General features: G+C 37.6%; 2 protein-coding genes across 4 annotated transcripts in view; both read left to right on the forward strand.

Annotated features, from left to right (window-relative positions):
* Positions 1–12,298, forward strand: NEK3 (NIMA related kinase 3). Of its 3 annotated transcripts, none has more exons than XM_026854618.1 (15): positions 1–226; positions 1,051–1,144; positions 1,364–1,461; positions 2,470–2,553; positions 3,094–3,161; positions 3,281–3,367; positions 4,437–4,491; positions 6,424–6,624; positions 6,976–7,045; positions 7,649–7,695; positions 8,590–8,689; positions 9,106–9,252; positions 10,309–10,443; positions 11,097–11,220; positions 12,160–12,298. In XM_026854618.1, the coding sequence occupies exons 1-15, from the start codon at positions 110–112 to the stop codon at positions 12,224–12,226; spliced, it is 1,494 nt and encodes a 497-aa protein (XP_026710419.1). In that variant the 5' UTR covers positions 1–109; the 3' UTR covers positions 12,227–12,298. The 3 variants fall into 3 exon arrangements, with proteins under 3 accessions (XP_026710419.1, XP_026710429.1, XP_026710440.1); XM_026854628.1 differs by having other exon boundaries at positions 9,109–9,252; XM_026854639.1 differs by having other exon boundaries at positions 9,130–9,252.
* Positions 12,299–14,395: 2,097 nt separating this feature from the next.
* The window catches only part of NEK5 (NIMA related kinase 5), a 29,495-nt gene continuing 29,465 nt past the window's right edge, over positions 14,396–14,425 (forward strand). Inside the window, exon 1 of the mRNA XM_026853678.1 lies at positions 14,396–14,422. The gene's annotated coding sequence lies outside the window, so the exon portion shown is untranslated. The remainder of the gene's footprint in view (positions 14,423–14,425) is intronic.

Consider the following 14,425-nt stretch of genomic DNA (forward strand, 5'->3'; position numbering starts at 1 on the left):
ATATTAACAACAAATTTCAAAAAATGAATCAAGGTCATGACAAAGTTTAGAAGATCATTCTGTGAAATTCAGTGTTTGAAGATAAGTGTTTAACCTAGGCTTATAAAGAATGGAAGAATACAAAGTGTTGAGAGTACTTGGAGAGGGATCCTTTGGCAGAGCTCTCCTAGTTCATCATAAAATCAGTGACCAGAAGTATGCAATGAAGGAGATAAGACTTCCAATGGTAAGCGTGACATGTACATCTTCTCATCCACCACTTTAAAAATGTCATAAAAAAATCATAGTTCTGGATATATTTTTGAAACGCTGAACACGTTTGCTGAGAGCTTTGTTATTAAGATAGTTGCATGGTATCTACATAATTATGACTGAGTTCATGTTGATAATAAGTAAAGTAGCAAAATCTGATCTGTTTCAGAAGGTGTCTGGTTACGTTTTGGAAAGTATGGCACATAGGGAAGACACTAGAATTAAAGCCCTGTTCTCCTGATGCCCCAGGCTGGATTCCCGTTGTTTTCCCTAGAACACAGATTTCATCTGCAATACCTAATGAGGAAACTGGCATCATATTATTGGTGGTAATGTTATGCAGGTTACCTTCTCTGCACTTAGCTAACAAAAAAATGACAAAATGCAAGGCACCAGCCTTATCGAGGCTGAAGCTCTGTTAATACCTGGGCACTTGCTTTTATACAAGTTCATGCAATATAGACTGTCAGCTGTTCCAAAGTCAGTGCATGCTGCTTTGTTACATAGGTTCTGCATTGTTAAAATAGAAAAAAAATTATTAATTGAAGTAGGAAAATATCCTCTCAAATTAAAAAAAACAAAACAAACCAAACACCCCAAAAAATCCCATGACATTTTCAACTAGTAATAAACCATAGATTAAAAAATGATGTGAGTTTTCAAGTTTCTAAATGACTTTTTAAAATAACTGAAGAACAATTCTTAAAAATACTTTCATTTTGGAAAGTGAGGTGCATCACGTGTATATATGAAAATCCGTGAGTGTGACATTTATATAAGTGTACTTAACATTTTCAGTCTTCATCTGATGTAGAGAACTCTAGGAAGGAAGCGGTTCTTTTGGCTAAAATGAAACATCCGAATATCGTTGCCTATAAAGAATCATTTGAAGGTAAATACAAAAACTTAGATTTTCTTTTTTTTATTTAAAATCGCATGCTCCTGAGGGATCAAGATTACTTTTTGTGTCTGTTTATAGTAGTGTTATAAACAAAATGCATGTTTATTATAATACATAATACATAGCATGTAGTCAGAGCTTTATAGTAACAATAATATACTTACCTTGCTAATAAAATGACTGTTTATTCTTAAATTACTTAAAATTTAGCTGATGGACATCTGTATATAGTGATGGAATATTGTGATGATGGAGATCTAATGCAAAAGATTAAACACCAAAGAGGAAAGTTGTTTCCTGAAGATACGGTAAGAAAAGACATTGTTTTGAACCAAGGACTTAGGAATCCTTTTTCATGTAAACTAAAGCACCCTACACCACATAAAACAAATTACAGATATGCAAACACCTTAAAGTACCTTAAATGAAACAAAGTCAGTTATAGATAAAATAGAGGCATTATTTCTTTGATAATTTCCAGCAAACAAGATGAAAATTGGACTGAAATGGATAAGAAAGAAACTGCTGTCTGTATCTGTGCAGGCAATGTGAAAAGTACAGTCAGGTTTGCATGCATAAATTTATGAAATTAAGAATTTAACACATACTTCAGCCTTCAGAATTTCAAGCACAGTAAGAGATACTGCAAATGAAAAGTAAATAAAGCACTCTGGTGAGATAAATGAAACTAGCCAGGACACTAAATGCCTACGTGTTATGTAGCAATTAATTGTTTAAATCATTCATCAGGCATTAACTCCTTTAGTCACAAAGGCTATAAAATTACTTAGGAGACAGTCCGAAGTGACATTGTAGTGACTGAAAACTACTTCTTGTCACAGGTAGAAGCATCTTAGTTAAAATGAAAAGACCAGAATCCTCACCTAATCTAATATTTGGATTGGCCAAGCATCTCTAAAAACTTTATTTTGTACTTTTAAAAAGAATACATTTCCTCTAGAAATAGTATGTTATCTCGGTGTGGTTTTTTGGTATTTTAATTTGCTAGTTTACTATGAAAGTGTAATTGGCATGCTTATAAAGTGCCATGTAGTGACTCCCTAGCTTCGTTACTGTTGTATATCATTAGGGTTTTCTAGACACAGGCAGCAAACATTCCTTCTGCCATGTTAAAATATGCTTTATCTTAAAGAATTTGGCCTTTCATGCTGACTGGAGGCCATTACACTAAAGTTTTAACTCCCAGATACTCTGCCGTGGTTTATTTTTCTCTTTCTTAACGTTTTTCTATCTATTAGTAAAGTATTTCTTGCATACAGCATTGAGCTGTTATAACTCTTAGTAACTCTTTCCAGATTCTTCACTGGTTTGTGCAGATGTGCCTCGGTGTGAAGCACATTCATGATAAACGTGTGTTGCACAGGGATATCAAATCCAAGGTGAGCAGAGCAAGTTTCATTGCCATTAATAAACTCTCTTCTGCATGCAAAAGTTCAACTCCCTCTTTCATAATTTCCTGTTACTGCTACATGGTGTTCTTTTCATTTAGGTTTAAGAATATTAGGTAAATGAAACTTTGGAGTATATGAAATGATGTAATGCTGTGGGTGTAAACATCATCTAAACATCATCTAAGTATAGCTATACCCTTCATATCCACACTGCTGATAGCACCGATTGCTTGTGTGTGATTTAAGTAGTTTGAGTACAGCATAGAGATTAAGTAATTTCTGAGCTCTCATTCTTCCTCTGCTACTGATGCTGGGGCTTTAGGCCCATATAACCTTTCCACCTCTCTTTAAAAACAACATATTTCTTCACTTTTTTTTGGTAGAAGTATTAGGAGAAGCAAGTGAAAGGAAATAGAAAGATAAAATAGCAGAAGTGATTATCACTGTGTTTTCTGTATATACAAACTACAGAAATGTGTCCTAGAAGAACATGTAAGTATGTAAATCTGTCCTTCTCTTGAAATGCAGAATGTTTTCCTCACTCAAAATGGAAAAGTCAAACTGGGAGATTTTGGATCTGCACGCCTTCTTGCACAGTATGTGGATATCTCCACTGATCTCAGTGGTGTAAAGTTTTATTTTATCACTGATAAATAGTACAGATCTCTTAAATAATTACCTTTCATCTGGCATTTCTTCTCTGTTGTTTCAATAGTCCAGTGTCATATGCTTGCACATATGTGGGAACTCCTTATTACGTACCTCCAGAAATATGGGAAAGCATGCCATACAACAACAAAAGGTAGTCGTGTTTTCAGTGGTCACAAATAATGCCTGACTGATGTACGTCTTTTTATTGTCTCAATCTGTCCTTGTGGCTTATCTGTATTTGGTATGGAGAAGATACTGAGCTGAGGAATATTTAGAAAGAGGTAATTACAGGGTTTTTTAAGATAAAATGGCCTAAATTCCTCTTTACTTAGGTAATTGAGTATACATTACTTTTAGTCTTAAAGGTTTGAAAACTGGTGAGCAGACTTCTCTGTGCATTTGGGAGAGTAAACATAGACATACACACACACACACACGTATGTATGTATGTATGCAGGCCCATACATATCTATGTGTTTCTGTCTTTTGGCTGGTCTTATTTTTTAAGCTCTTGCCAGCCCTGATAATGCCGAGATAATGGCTACAGAACCGATTACTTAAATTTACAAAGCCCAGTTATTCTGGTCCTTACACGAGAACTTCAGAGAGCATCTGGGTAGTATGGTGTTTACAGCTTCCTTCCAGACTCCAAAATACTAAGTCATTTTACATCTCCTCCGCTAGATCTGCTCTGTGACCCTAGTTGTACCTGAACCAAGTGACTCATTTTCAGAGGAGAGAAGAAACCTTCTAGTGCTTAAGTTTTTTCTGTTCCTCTTGCTAGAAAGGCATCTGTTGCTTCTTCTGCAGGTAGCAGAAGTTGATGTTTTCATTCTCAGTGAGAGAATTCTCATTGGCAAGGCCAGAATTCCAACTCCCAGAATTAGGATTGTGTGTCTGCCGTGTGATGCTAAGGGACATGGAATACAAGACTTTGAAATGGGGAAGTAGAAAGATTACTGCAGCAAATTGCTTAGGAGACATTCTGAGAATAAAAAGCCAACTGTATGATATTCATCCCTTTTTACATCAGAGTGGGAAAAAAGAAGATCATTTCCACCGCAGAGGTTAAACACATAATTGTATTGCCTTTTATGGTTACTTATATTCACTTTTAGTTTGTTCAGTTATGTATACATAATATAATTTTACTTTTTCTAGGCAGGATATTAAATTGTATTTTTTGGCTCAAAATTTCTCATCTTTCTCTATACCGACAGTGATATATGGTCTCTGGGATGTATTCTATATGAGCTGTGCACTCTTAGACATCCAGTAAGTATAGCTTCATTGCTATCAGAAAAGTTTGGGAATTCCTTAAAATTTAATTAGCAATTAGCTGTAGTTTGATGTATTCACAGTCAATTATATATTTGACTGACGTTTTTGCTGCTGCTCCTGAATAAGGGAAGCGTTACTCCATCCTTCTCACCCTCCTTCATTCTATGCTTTCTGTTTTTCAGCAGCTCTTGGGACATACTGGGCCCTTCTGTAAAACACTCAGTTTTCTAAATTCTTAGGAAACAGTTCTTTTTTTCCTTCTTGGTTAATTTTCCTCAGTATCAGTGAGGTGATGTGGGGCTTACTAAGTAGTCCAGCAGGTGACAGGCTGGTTCCAGATATCTGCAGGGATGTTGCAATGAGCATTGTGTTTATACAGGATCGAGATGATCACAGAAGATGGAGGCAAGGACATGCAAAATCGTTGCTAATGAGAATATATTGTGTACGAGTATAGCAAAATATAGTGAGCAATAAGCAGTTTTCTACCTCCCATCAGTGTTTTACATATTTGCTTATTCTTCAAATCAAAGAAGTCACTGTCCAAGGAGTATCCTGCTGTTGGGGTAGTGGGAACCCTGATAGATAGTTCTGTCTTTCTGTCATTTCTGGGACACTTTTACAATGTTGATGCTATGCTGCTTACGTGTTAACTTCCTCTGGCTTCTATATACAGACACATGGCTAACACTAGAGCCCTTATCAGCATATGTTTGTTTTGCAAGACAATGAGATTATGCTAATTTAAGGTCATTTTGTCTTAGTTTTTTATAAGCAGCAGTTCCCTTTCATTGAGCTAAGACTATATATTGAAATCCGTGTATCAGCAAAAGCTTCTCTGCAGCTGCAACTGACAGGCAGTATAAGAGTTTAGAAGTTTATACTGTATGTGACTGCGTGATAAAGGAGTCTGCTCACAGGTGTGTGTTAGCCTAAGTAGGTCTGTGGCAAGGCTTTGGCAGTGTCACAGCTATTCAGGCAGTGCTCAGAGCTGGGATACCAAGGAGAGAAGTCTTCCTTTTTAGCAGCAGTGAAATGTTATGTATGTGGTTTTATGCGATGGTCACATATGTTATTACATAATCTATCAGAGGTGATATAAAAGGTGCTGCATGCTGTAGATGCTTGTCACTCTGGAGCCAAGCCAGTGGGGTGTACTGTAAGAAAAATCTGCATGGAGATAGGAATCCTCAGCTGTTTTTGCTCAGGCTGTTGCCAGCCATGGTTATAACTGTCCCTGCTGATACTGCAGTTGTCTGATGACTTCTGCTTGGAAGCAGTAATTCCTGACTGAAGACTGGTTAACAGGCAGCTGTTAACAACTTCAGCCATTTCATGTAGATAGATTTTTAAATTTTTTTTTTTTTTTTTTGTTATCAAAGTCTGCATCTTTCCTGGCTTACAGTTTCACTCTTGCAGTTTGATTCTGATCTCAAGTATATGAAGTGAAGGACACTAAGGTGATCCAAATTTTCACAATGCTCTATTCCTACAAAAATAAAATTTGAACAATCCTAAATTTATAGGAGTAACTCCTGCCTCATTTCCAGTTGTACTGGTTATTATTTGCAGTGTCCATTAAAGATCTGGTTTTAGTCAAACTTTTTATACAAACTGTGATGTTTTCATTCTCAGCAAATTATATTTCTGTCATTGTTAACATACATAAATGCCTATGTAGTAGCTTGGCAAAACATAAAAGGAAAGTTACTGGTGTGTTCACTTAGGGTCATTATTCCACACCTGAGTTATAGCCCTGAAATGGTCAAGCTGGGAGCCAAATCAATATGGTAATAGTGAACCTACACAGATACATACCATGCATTTTTATATAAAAAAATGTTTAAGTTGCTTTTAAATTCTGTCAGCTTCTTTCTACCTTACACTTAAATTCCATGCTCTAATGTTCATTTCTTTTTAATGCAGTTTCAAGCCAATAGCTGGAAACATCTCATCCTTAAGATATGCAAAGGGTCCTACAATCCACTACCATCTCACTATTCCTATGAACTTCATTACTTAATAAAACAGATGTTTAAGAGAAATCCCAAGAATCGTCCATCAGCCAGTACTATTCTTGCAAGAGGGTGCTTAACCAAACTTATCAAAAATTGTTTGCCTACTGAGGTACAGTATATTCTTTGCCTCTAGATTTAAACAATAGTAACTACATTTTAGACACTAAATCAGTTTCTTTTGTAGTTTGTTAGTGTATAATAATATGAATGCAGTGTTGTGTAGGTTCTACTCTAAAAGCCATAAATACAGTTTAGACTTCTCAGAAAACTGAGTTTTTAGAAGGGTTTGTTTTGAAAATAGAAGTTGACTATTGACATGGTGCTGCTAAAATTAGATATTGTTAGCTGTTAGCCATAACAGTGCTTTTCTGTGGTCAGTCTGCTTTTAACAAATAACATATACGTAACTTGTGAAAGTTTAAAATGGTGCAGTACTCGCATCTCTTCATACACATTCCAGATGACAAATGAGTTTGAGCAGGTATTGAAGGAAACCACAAAACATGAAGGCAATGCAGCAAGACCAGAGGGTAAGTCAGCAACATTTTTCTTCTTATAAGGAATGACAAAATGACTAGGAATTGTAAGATCTTAAATACAGCAATAAAACATTAGTATTATATGTTCAAATCTATTTTTAATTATTTCAAAATCTAATATTGTTGAACCTGAATGGAAAAATGCCTGAAGGGTGTAAATTATATTCCAGCATGAGAAGTACAGTGCAGATCTACAATATATACATTGTTAGTCTTAAGACTTGTGCTAGAATTAAACTTCTGAATTTTAAAATTAGCAAAAATTTTAGCTGTTGCATATGTTTTAAATATGACAGTGCTTTCTCTCCCAGAATATGGTGAAGCAAGTTATTTTCATTATTTAATCTTTAGAGAGAATGTTGGATTTTCTTCTTCTGTATAAATGTAGCTACACCAAAAGTTGTACACATTTGGAACTGAATAGTAGAGGGACTCCCTGCTGAGAATGAGCTACATTGGTAGAAGTGTGAAGAAGCTTTCACATCATTTTCATTGCTTGGTTCAGTGGTGTTGCTGTCACACCTCTGGAATACCAATTTAGCACAAATGTTTGCTAAAAGTATTAACTCTTGAACCTGTTCCTTAATGTATCAGGTAACATCATGGCTGGTGGAGGCTCAAATAATATGAAAGAAAACAGGGTAAGTATTCAAATATTAATACAGTATTTGTATTTCAGTAATTTAGAATGTTCTGTATTGCAGAAAATTTCATATGGAAAATTATTAGTATGCTAAGACATAGATCAACCTACTAGGTCATCTGTGTTAAAACTGCAGTTTTCCTGGGCATTTCCCACCACTGTAACTTTTTGATAGTTCCCACATTTAGTTTCATTTCAAAGTGTATTTTCTAATAGCCCTGTCAAAAAGAAACCCCAACCCCCTGAAAAAAACCCTCTCTTGTTTTTCTGAGTTTTGGGATACTGCAAAAACTGGTGCATTTTCTTTGCTCTAGGGACACATTTCGAACAGGCTGCTGTGGAAACATTCTAGTCTGAATTCTCACCAGGTTTTAGGGCCCATGTGAGATTTCAGGTGAGGAGAATTAAGTCACAGGTGGCCAAGAAGTCACCTGTGGGTACATGGTATGCAGCCTGGCTCAGCCATACTCAGTATATTTTTCAAAACATGTTGCCAGTAGGGCTTTTTTTTTTTCCCCTCTTAATAGACCTGTCAATCTGAGCAACTTAATATTTGGGTGCATCTTGTTTTCCCTGGAATATAACTCATTTATCTTTATATTGCTATTGTCCTTAAATGTAAAAAAATAAAACCACAAATTGCATCAAGTAACTACATATGTGCTTAGCTTCAAAAACAGATTGTCATAAAAGGGCATGCAGTGTGAAATGCAGTGCAGTAATAGATACAGTGCAATTGCAATTGGCTTCATAGTGTCAGTAGTCTAGTTTTCAGGTCTTTAGGCTAGCCATTTAATAGCAAAACTAAAATATTTAATGCCATGTTAATATTACTGCTTTGTTTTTCTCAATAAGAAGGATAATGATTAACGCAGTCTTTATTGTTTCTAAGCAAAGTAAAGATGAAAGCAAACCTAGCCCTTTAGAAAAGAAAAATATTAGTAAGGATTTGAGTGAAAGCACAAAGGAACAAAGGAAATCTGATGAAGAGGGTAAGTTTTATCGTTTTAAGGCTGATGCATTTCCTTCTCTGTAGAGATATCTAGATATCAATGATCCAGACATTTAAACAGGTAGAGCATACAAGTCTGTACCTATAGAAAACCATGCCACTGCCTGTTACTTCTGTAATTATATTGATTATATATATATATATGGTTCATCTGAGATCTAAAAAAAAAAAAAAAATCTTGGCCAAAGTGTTAAAAAATGACTGAAAACATTTGGTATAGAGTAAATGTATGGGGTACTCTTACCAAGTTCAAACTTGCACCCACAGAATCAAACATCACTGTTAGTAAAGTGTTTTATGCTTAGAACTAGTTTGCATGGACAGAGAATGAAGTTAGATGCTGAGTATCATCTTTTGTTGTTGTTGTTGTTGTTGTTGTTGTTGTTGCAATTACAGTAGAAACTTCTGACATCCTCACAGGAATTACTACTTTGCCACATCCCCATAGGAGGCAATGGGAAAAGAGGATTTCCAATACTGTAGTGGATGTCCTGGAAAATGCATCCTTACTTTCTTCCAGTTTTACATCTGAAGAGGCTAAAGGTAAGATTTAATTAAATGTGGTTTAATTCAAGAAATACCAGTGGTTCTTTACAGATTTTTAAAGAAAAAAAAACCTTTACAGGGCATATTTAATATTATGTAAAAATAATTTTAAAATATTTTATTAACACTCAAAAGTCCACTGTGCTGAAGAGAATTTCTTAGTGTTCTTGTGTGACAGGACTGAAGAGTGATGAAAGTTACAGATAACATTAGCAACCCTAAAATTATAATCATTGCTAAGAAATTATCCTACCATCCCTCCTCTTAATATGCCATTTGTGGGGGTAACACTGAGGAATTTGTTTGATGCAGAATGCAGCTGCCTGTCAAGTACAGCATACTATTGGGTGCATGTAACATCTGTACCTCTAATTCTGTTGTTATTTAACACACAGATAATGCCAATGACAAGAACTATTAATGATGTACCTCAGATAGGAGGCAGAGATTTTTTTTCCACATCAACAGCTTTTAATTATAACACTTAACATGGAGTTTCTTCTGAAAAATGTTTCAATTTTAGAATGCCCGACACTGTATGTGACTGTTAGAATTATTTCATGTGATTATGGATATGTATTCTAAGTAAATGTGATAGATGCTATTGAAATAAATAATCAAGATATGAGTAGTCTGAAAATTCCCAAGCTGTGATAGGAGCATTACATGATAATTATACGCAGGGCAAAGGAAGAGAGCAGAAGAACAGATGTATTTAGGTGCCCTGCTATTAAAAGGCACAAAAATGGCCACAGGCTCTGTTTTGTGAGATTTATAGAGCCACCAAATAAGTTTACAGAGGCTCGGACACCCCATGCCCCTCAGCCCATTCCTGCCGGCTCCCTGATAGCAGAAGGCTCCACTGTGGCCTTCTGTAATTTTCTTTCCTCTTAATGCTGATAGCATCAACTTCAGCGTCTTGAGATGTTAGCAGTGCTACAGATGGAAATATCTGGATTCTTTTCTTCCTCTGTTTCTTTCTTGAATGTGATCTTTGTAATCCACACTGCTAATGGAATTTTGTCTTAGTATTGTTAATGATTTTATACCTAGGTGGCTGTGTTATAAACTACAGTGAAAATAAGCCACGTAAGCAGTGGAACAAGGAAACTCCTCAGACCCTGATGAACATTCTCAGTAATGCAGATGTCAGCTTAGCATTTAAAACATACACAATTTATAAACCAGGTAAATCCCCACTTTCTGGGTAAATATTTTTGCAAACAGGTTTATTAATAAAGACTTTTTTACATACATAGCCCCTATGTATAGAGCTTGTGCACTTGAGTTCATGTCACAACAGGCTGTTTTGTTTTTTTAAAGTTTGCCAGATGAAATGTGGGATTACAGAAATGTGAGCTGAGAATTCATGAACGATTTTACATCTCCACTACATCTCTTCATGATGAACTTTCACTTGCAGCTCAGTAGCTGAATGAGGTTGTAACAAAAAGGCAGCAACTGCAGAATCATGCAGTCTCCATCCTGCTAAGCAGCCTGCTGTAAGCGTGAGGGAGTTGCAGTAAATAGGCTGTAGCCCCATCAGGTCAATCCACCTTCACTATGTCGGTGGTGCCCTGTTTTGAAGACAGGATGGTAAGGTGGCACAGCAAAAGGTAACTGGAGGCTATAGAGCTGCACAGCCACAGTCACAAATACTTGTTCTGCACTTCAGTTGTGTTATTAATTTATCTCCCCACTTAAAATAGGTAACAGCTTGTAGTGGAATCTGCTGAGATCTGGAGACAAATTAGAAAGGCTATATTGTATTTATATTTTTAGTAACTTTATTTTTAAAATTAAAGGATTTTGATGACACTTTCATTTTTATACTTTCAAAGCTTCCAAAAATATATTTAGAGGTCCACTTTCTGATGAAATGGAAGCATCTGATGAAGTAGATGGTGAACATGAAGCTGTTACAGATTCTGAGAGACTTGAGCCTCGATCTGATGAAGATGACACGTATGTCCAAATGACATCCTCGTATTCTTGTTTTCTTTGGTTCCTCAAAGTGTTTCTTCCAAAAAGACATTCTCCTGAAAAAAAACGGTTTTCTCAGCATTGAAATCCATCCCTCTCTTACATAATGATGTTAACATCACTAGCATTTGATATTTTGCAGGTTTTCATTGCTATATTTATAGTTACTGATGGTGTTGAGATTAAACAGGTTGCTTGTTATGAGCAGATATGCTAATCATTTGCTGATGACTGCAAAAATTAAAGCAGGAGGTGAAATTAGATCCACAGTAAAGTGCGAAACCTTGCATGAAACATCTTTGTACACTGAGCTTGAAATCAGATAACCAGTGGCAAATCTGCTTGTCTAGTGTTATGTTTACTGTATTTCTGTGTTATTTTTTCTCATCTTTCACACACAGTGGAATAAAATCACTTTGGTGTACCTATTTATTGAGACATACTTGTAGAAACTTTTAAACTTCTGTGTTCTGTCAGTGACCCACTTCTAGTTTTGAAAGAGCAGAGTGTACATCAACACATTTTGAACAGAAACACTGTATTTTACAGATGTCTGTATGTTTTGGTGGTGGTTCTTGGATTCTCAGGATCTCGGGTTATGTCGGGTTCTTTTGTGGCACTTGGAGATGAACTGCTCAGGCATGTAGTACTGCAGTTCAGCTGCAAGCTGTTAATATCAACACATCTGCATTCTCTTAGTATATGTATTTATTTTTGCTTTCGATAGTACTTGAATAAATTGAAAAGAGAGCATCTATTGCTTCCTTAATCACAGTGGTGCAGGAAATATGTCTCGTGTTGATATTTTTAACATAATTTCTTCTAGTTGTAAGGTAATTTCAGGGGAAAAAAGCAAATAAAGATTTGATAAATGAAGTTGTATTTTGCTTTGCTAAATAACATTTTTACATTTATTTTTAGGGACTTTGAGGAAGATGACCCGGACTGGGTGTCAGAACTGAAAATGATATTGAAACACAGTGACTGAAAACTTGTATTTACCTACAATAACTGAAGTTAGGCTTGCCAGTATTTATAATCCAAATAATTGTTGTGAATAGTTGTAGTTAATAAAATTATTTCACTTAAAAAATCCTGAGTAGGCGTATTTTCTGTATCACAAAAGAGGTTGGAAAAACCGAACATTTTTAGCTAGAACACTTGCAAATAACTAAACAAGCCTAGTTATTAAATGTATTTGGTGTTGGTAACAGCTTTGCAGAAATGTTCAGTTAAAAGCACTAGTGCTAACAGTTCAAATCACCCTCTTGTCATAGTTCAAGGAAATGGCATAACACTTTGAGAAGGTGTAAAGTTTTTCTTCTTGAATACATACTGAAATACTACATTGTGGAGGATTGACCCTGTCTGGACACCAGGTGCCCACCAAAGGTGCTCTATCACTCCCCCTCTTCAGCTGGAGAGAAAATATAACTAAAGGTTCATGGGTTGAGATAAGGACTGGGAGAGATAACTTACCAATTACTGTCAAGGGCAAAACAGACTTGACTTGGGGAAATCAGTTCAATTTATTAGAAATCAAATCAGAGTAGGATAATGGGAAAATAAAAACTAAATCTTAAAACACCTTCCCCCCACCCCTCCCTTCTTCCCAGGCTTAACTTCACTCAGGATTTCTCTACCTCCTGCCCTCCAGCAGTGCAGAGGGTTGGGGAATGGGGGTTGTGGTCAGTTCATCACACATTGTCTTTGCTGCTCCTTTTCAGGGCGAGGACTCCTCACACTCTTCCCCTTCCCCAGCATGGGATCCCTCTCCCACTGGAGACAATTTTCCATAAACTTCTCCAGCATGAGTCCTTCCCACAGGCTGCAGCTCTTTATGAACTGTGCCAGTGTGAGTCCCCTACAAGGTCACAATTCCTGCCCAGCAAACCTGCTCCAGCATGGGCTCCTCGCTCCACAGGGCCTCAGCTCCTGCCAGGAGCCTGCTCCAGTGTGGGCTTCCCACGGGGTCACAGACTCCTTTGGGAGTATCCACCTGCTCCAGCGTGGGGCCCTCCCCGGGCTGCAGGTGGAGATCTGCTCCCCCGTTACCCTCCCTGGGCTGCAGGGGCACAGCTGCCTCACCATGGGCTGCCCCACGGGCTGCAGGGGAACCTGCTCCCGTGCCTGGAGCAACTCCTGCCCCTCCTTCTTCACTGACCTTGGTGTCTGCACAGTTGTTGCTCTCACATGTTCTCACTCCTCTCTCCAGCTGCTGTTGCCCAGCAGTTTTTAACCCTTCTTAAATACATTATCCCAGAGGCGCTACCACTGTCACCGATGGCCTTGGTGGGACTGTTTTGGAGCTGTCTGGCATTGGCTCTATTGGACACGGGGGAAGCTTCTATCAGCTTCTCAGCTTCTAGAAGCCACCCCTTGTAGCACCTCCTCCACAACCAAAATCTTGCTGTGCAAACCCAATACATAGATAGTAGGAAAAACTAATTTGTCTGAAGGGCATGTTATAGAAAGCATGTAGGTATGCTAAAGTTTTTAGGCTTTAGTTCATACAATTATTAATCCTCTGAAAACTTGTGAGCTTTTGACTTAACTACTTCAATGAAGAAGTTTTTATAGATGCCACAGCATGTGTGGAAGGAAGCTAATTTGTTCATAAGGACGAATTTCCGATTTTGATAAGGAGACACACTTCTGCTGCATAAAGTATTATGGGCAATGTCACATTTGTGCTCTGTGCTGGCTACTGGGTACTGAATAGTCATTTTTCAAGAGAGGCATGGCAGGGGAGAGCAGAGTTCTCCTGGGGAAGTTGTTCTGGACTGTGTCCATGTACTAAATTATATTAGCGAATAACACATAAGAAAAGCTTTAGGAAATCTGTGGATTTGGTACGGAGCCATTTCATACCGTGCCTCCCATGTGCACATAGTCCGTGAGGATCTGCCAAGGATTCAAAGAACTTGAGGCAGTCGAGATTTTCTTTTGGGCCACCCTACCTCTGTTACTGACCACTCAAAGCAAAAGACCGTCGCCGTTGGAGGAAGGTGCGGTCTGCGTGAGGGAAATAATGCTCCTGCTCCTTCCGACGGGCCCTCGCCGTCCCCTGGCTGCGGCCGCAGCACCGCTTCAAACGCCACACCTCTGCCGGGGAGGGGGCGCGGAGCCCGGGGAGGGCTCCTCCTCCTGCCCGTGGGGGCTCCGGAGCGGCCGGGAGCACCAGGTA

The sequence above is a fragment of the Athene cunicularia genome (genome assembly GCF_003259725.1).
Source record: "Athene cunicularia isolate RWA chromosome 1 unlocalized genomic scaffold, athCun1 chr1_part1, whole genome shotgun sequence".
In the NCBI taxonomy this organism is placed as follows: Eukaryota; Metazoa; Chordata; class Aves; order Strigiformes; family Strigidae; genus Athene; species Athene cunicularia.

Excerpts from the sequence above, each read along its gene's own strand:
- NEK3 (XM_026854618.1), top strand. The coding sequence starts at position 110 with ATGGAAGAATACAAAGTGTTGAGAGTACTTGGAGAGGGATCCTTTGGC. Across the intron at positions 1,462-2,469 it reads AGTTGTTTCCTGAAGATACG|ATTCTTCACTGGTTTGTGCA; the intron begins GTAAGAAAAGAC and ends AACTCTTTCCAG. Across the intron at positions 8,690-9,105 it reads AAGGAAATCTGATGAAGAGG|TAGAAACTTCTGACATCCTC; the intron begins GTAAGTTTTATC and ends TTGCAATTACAG.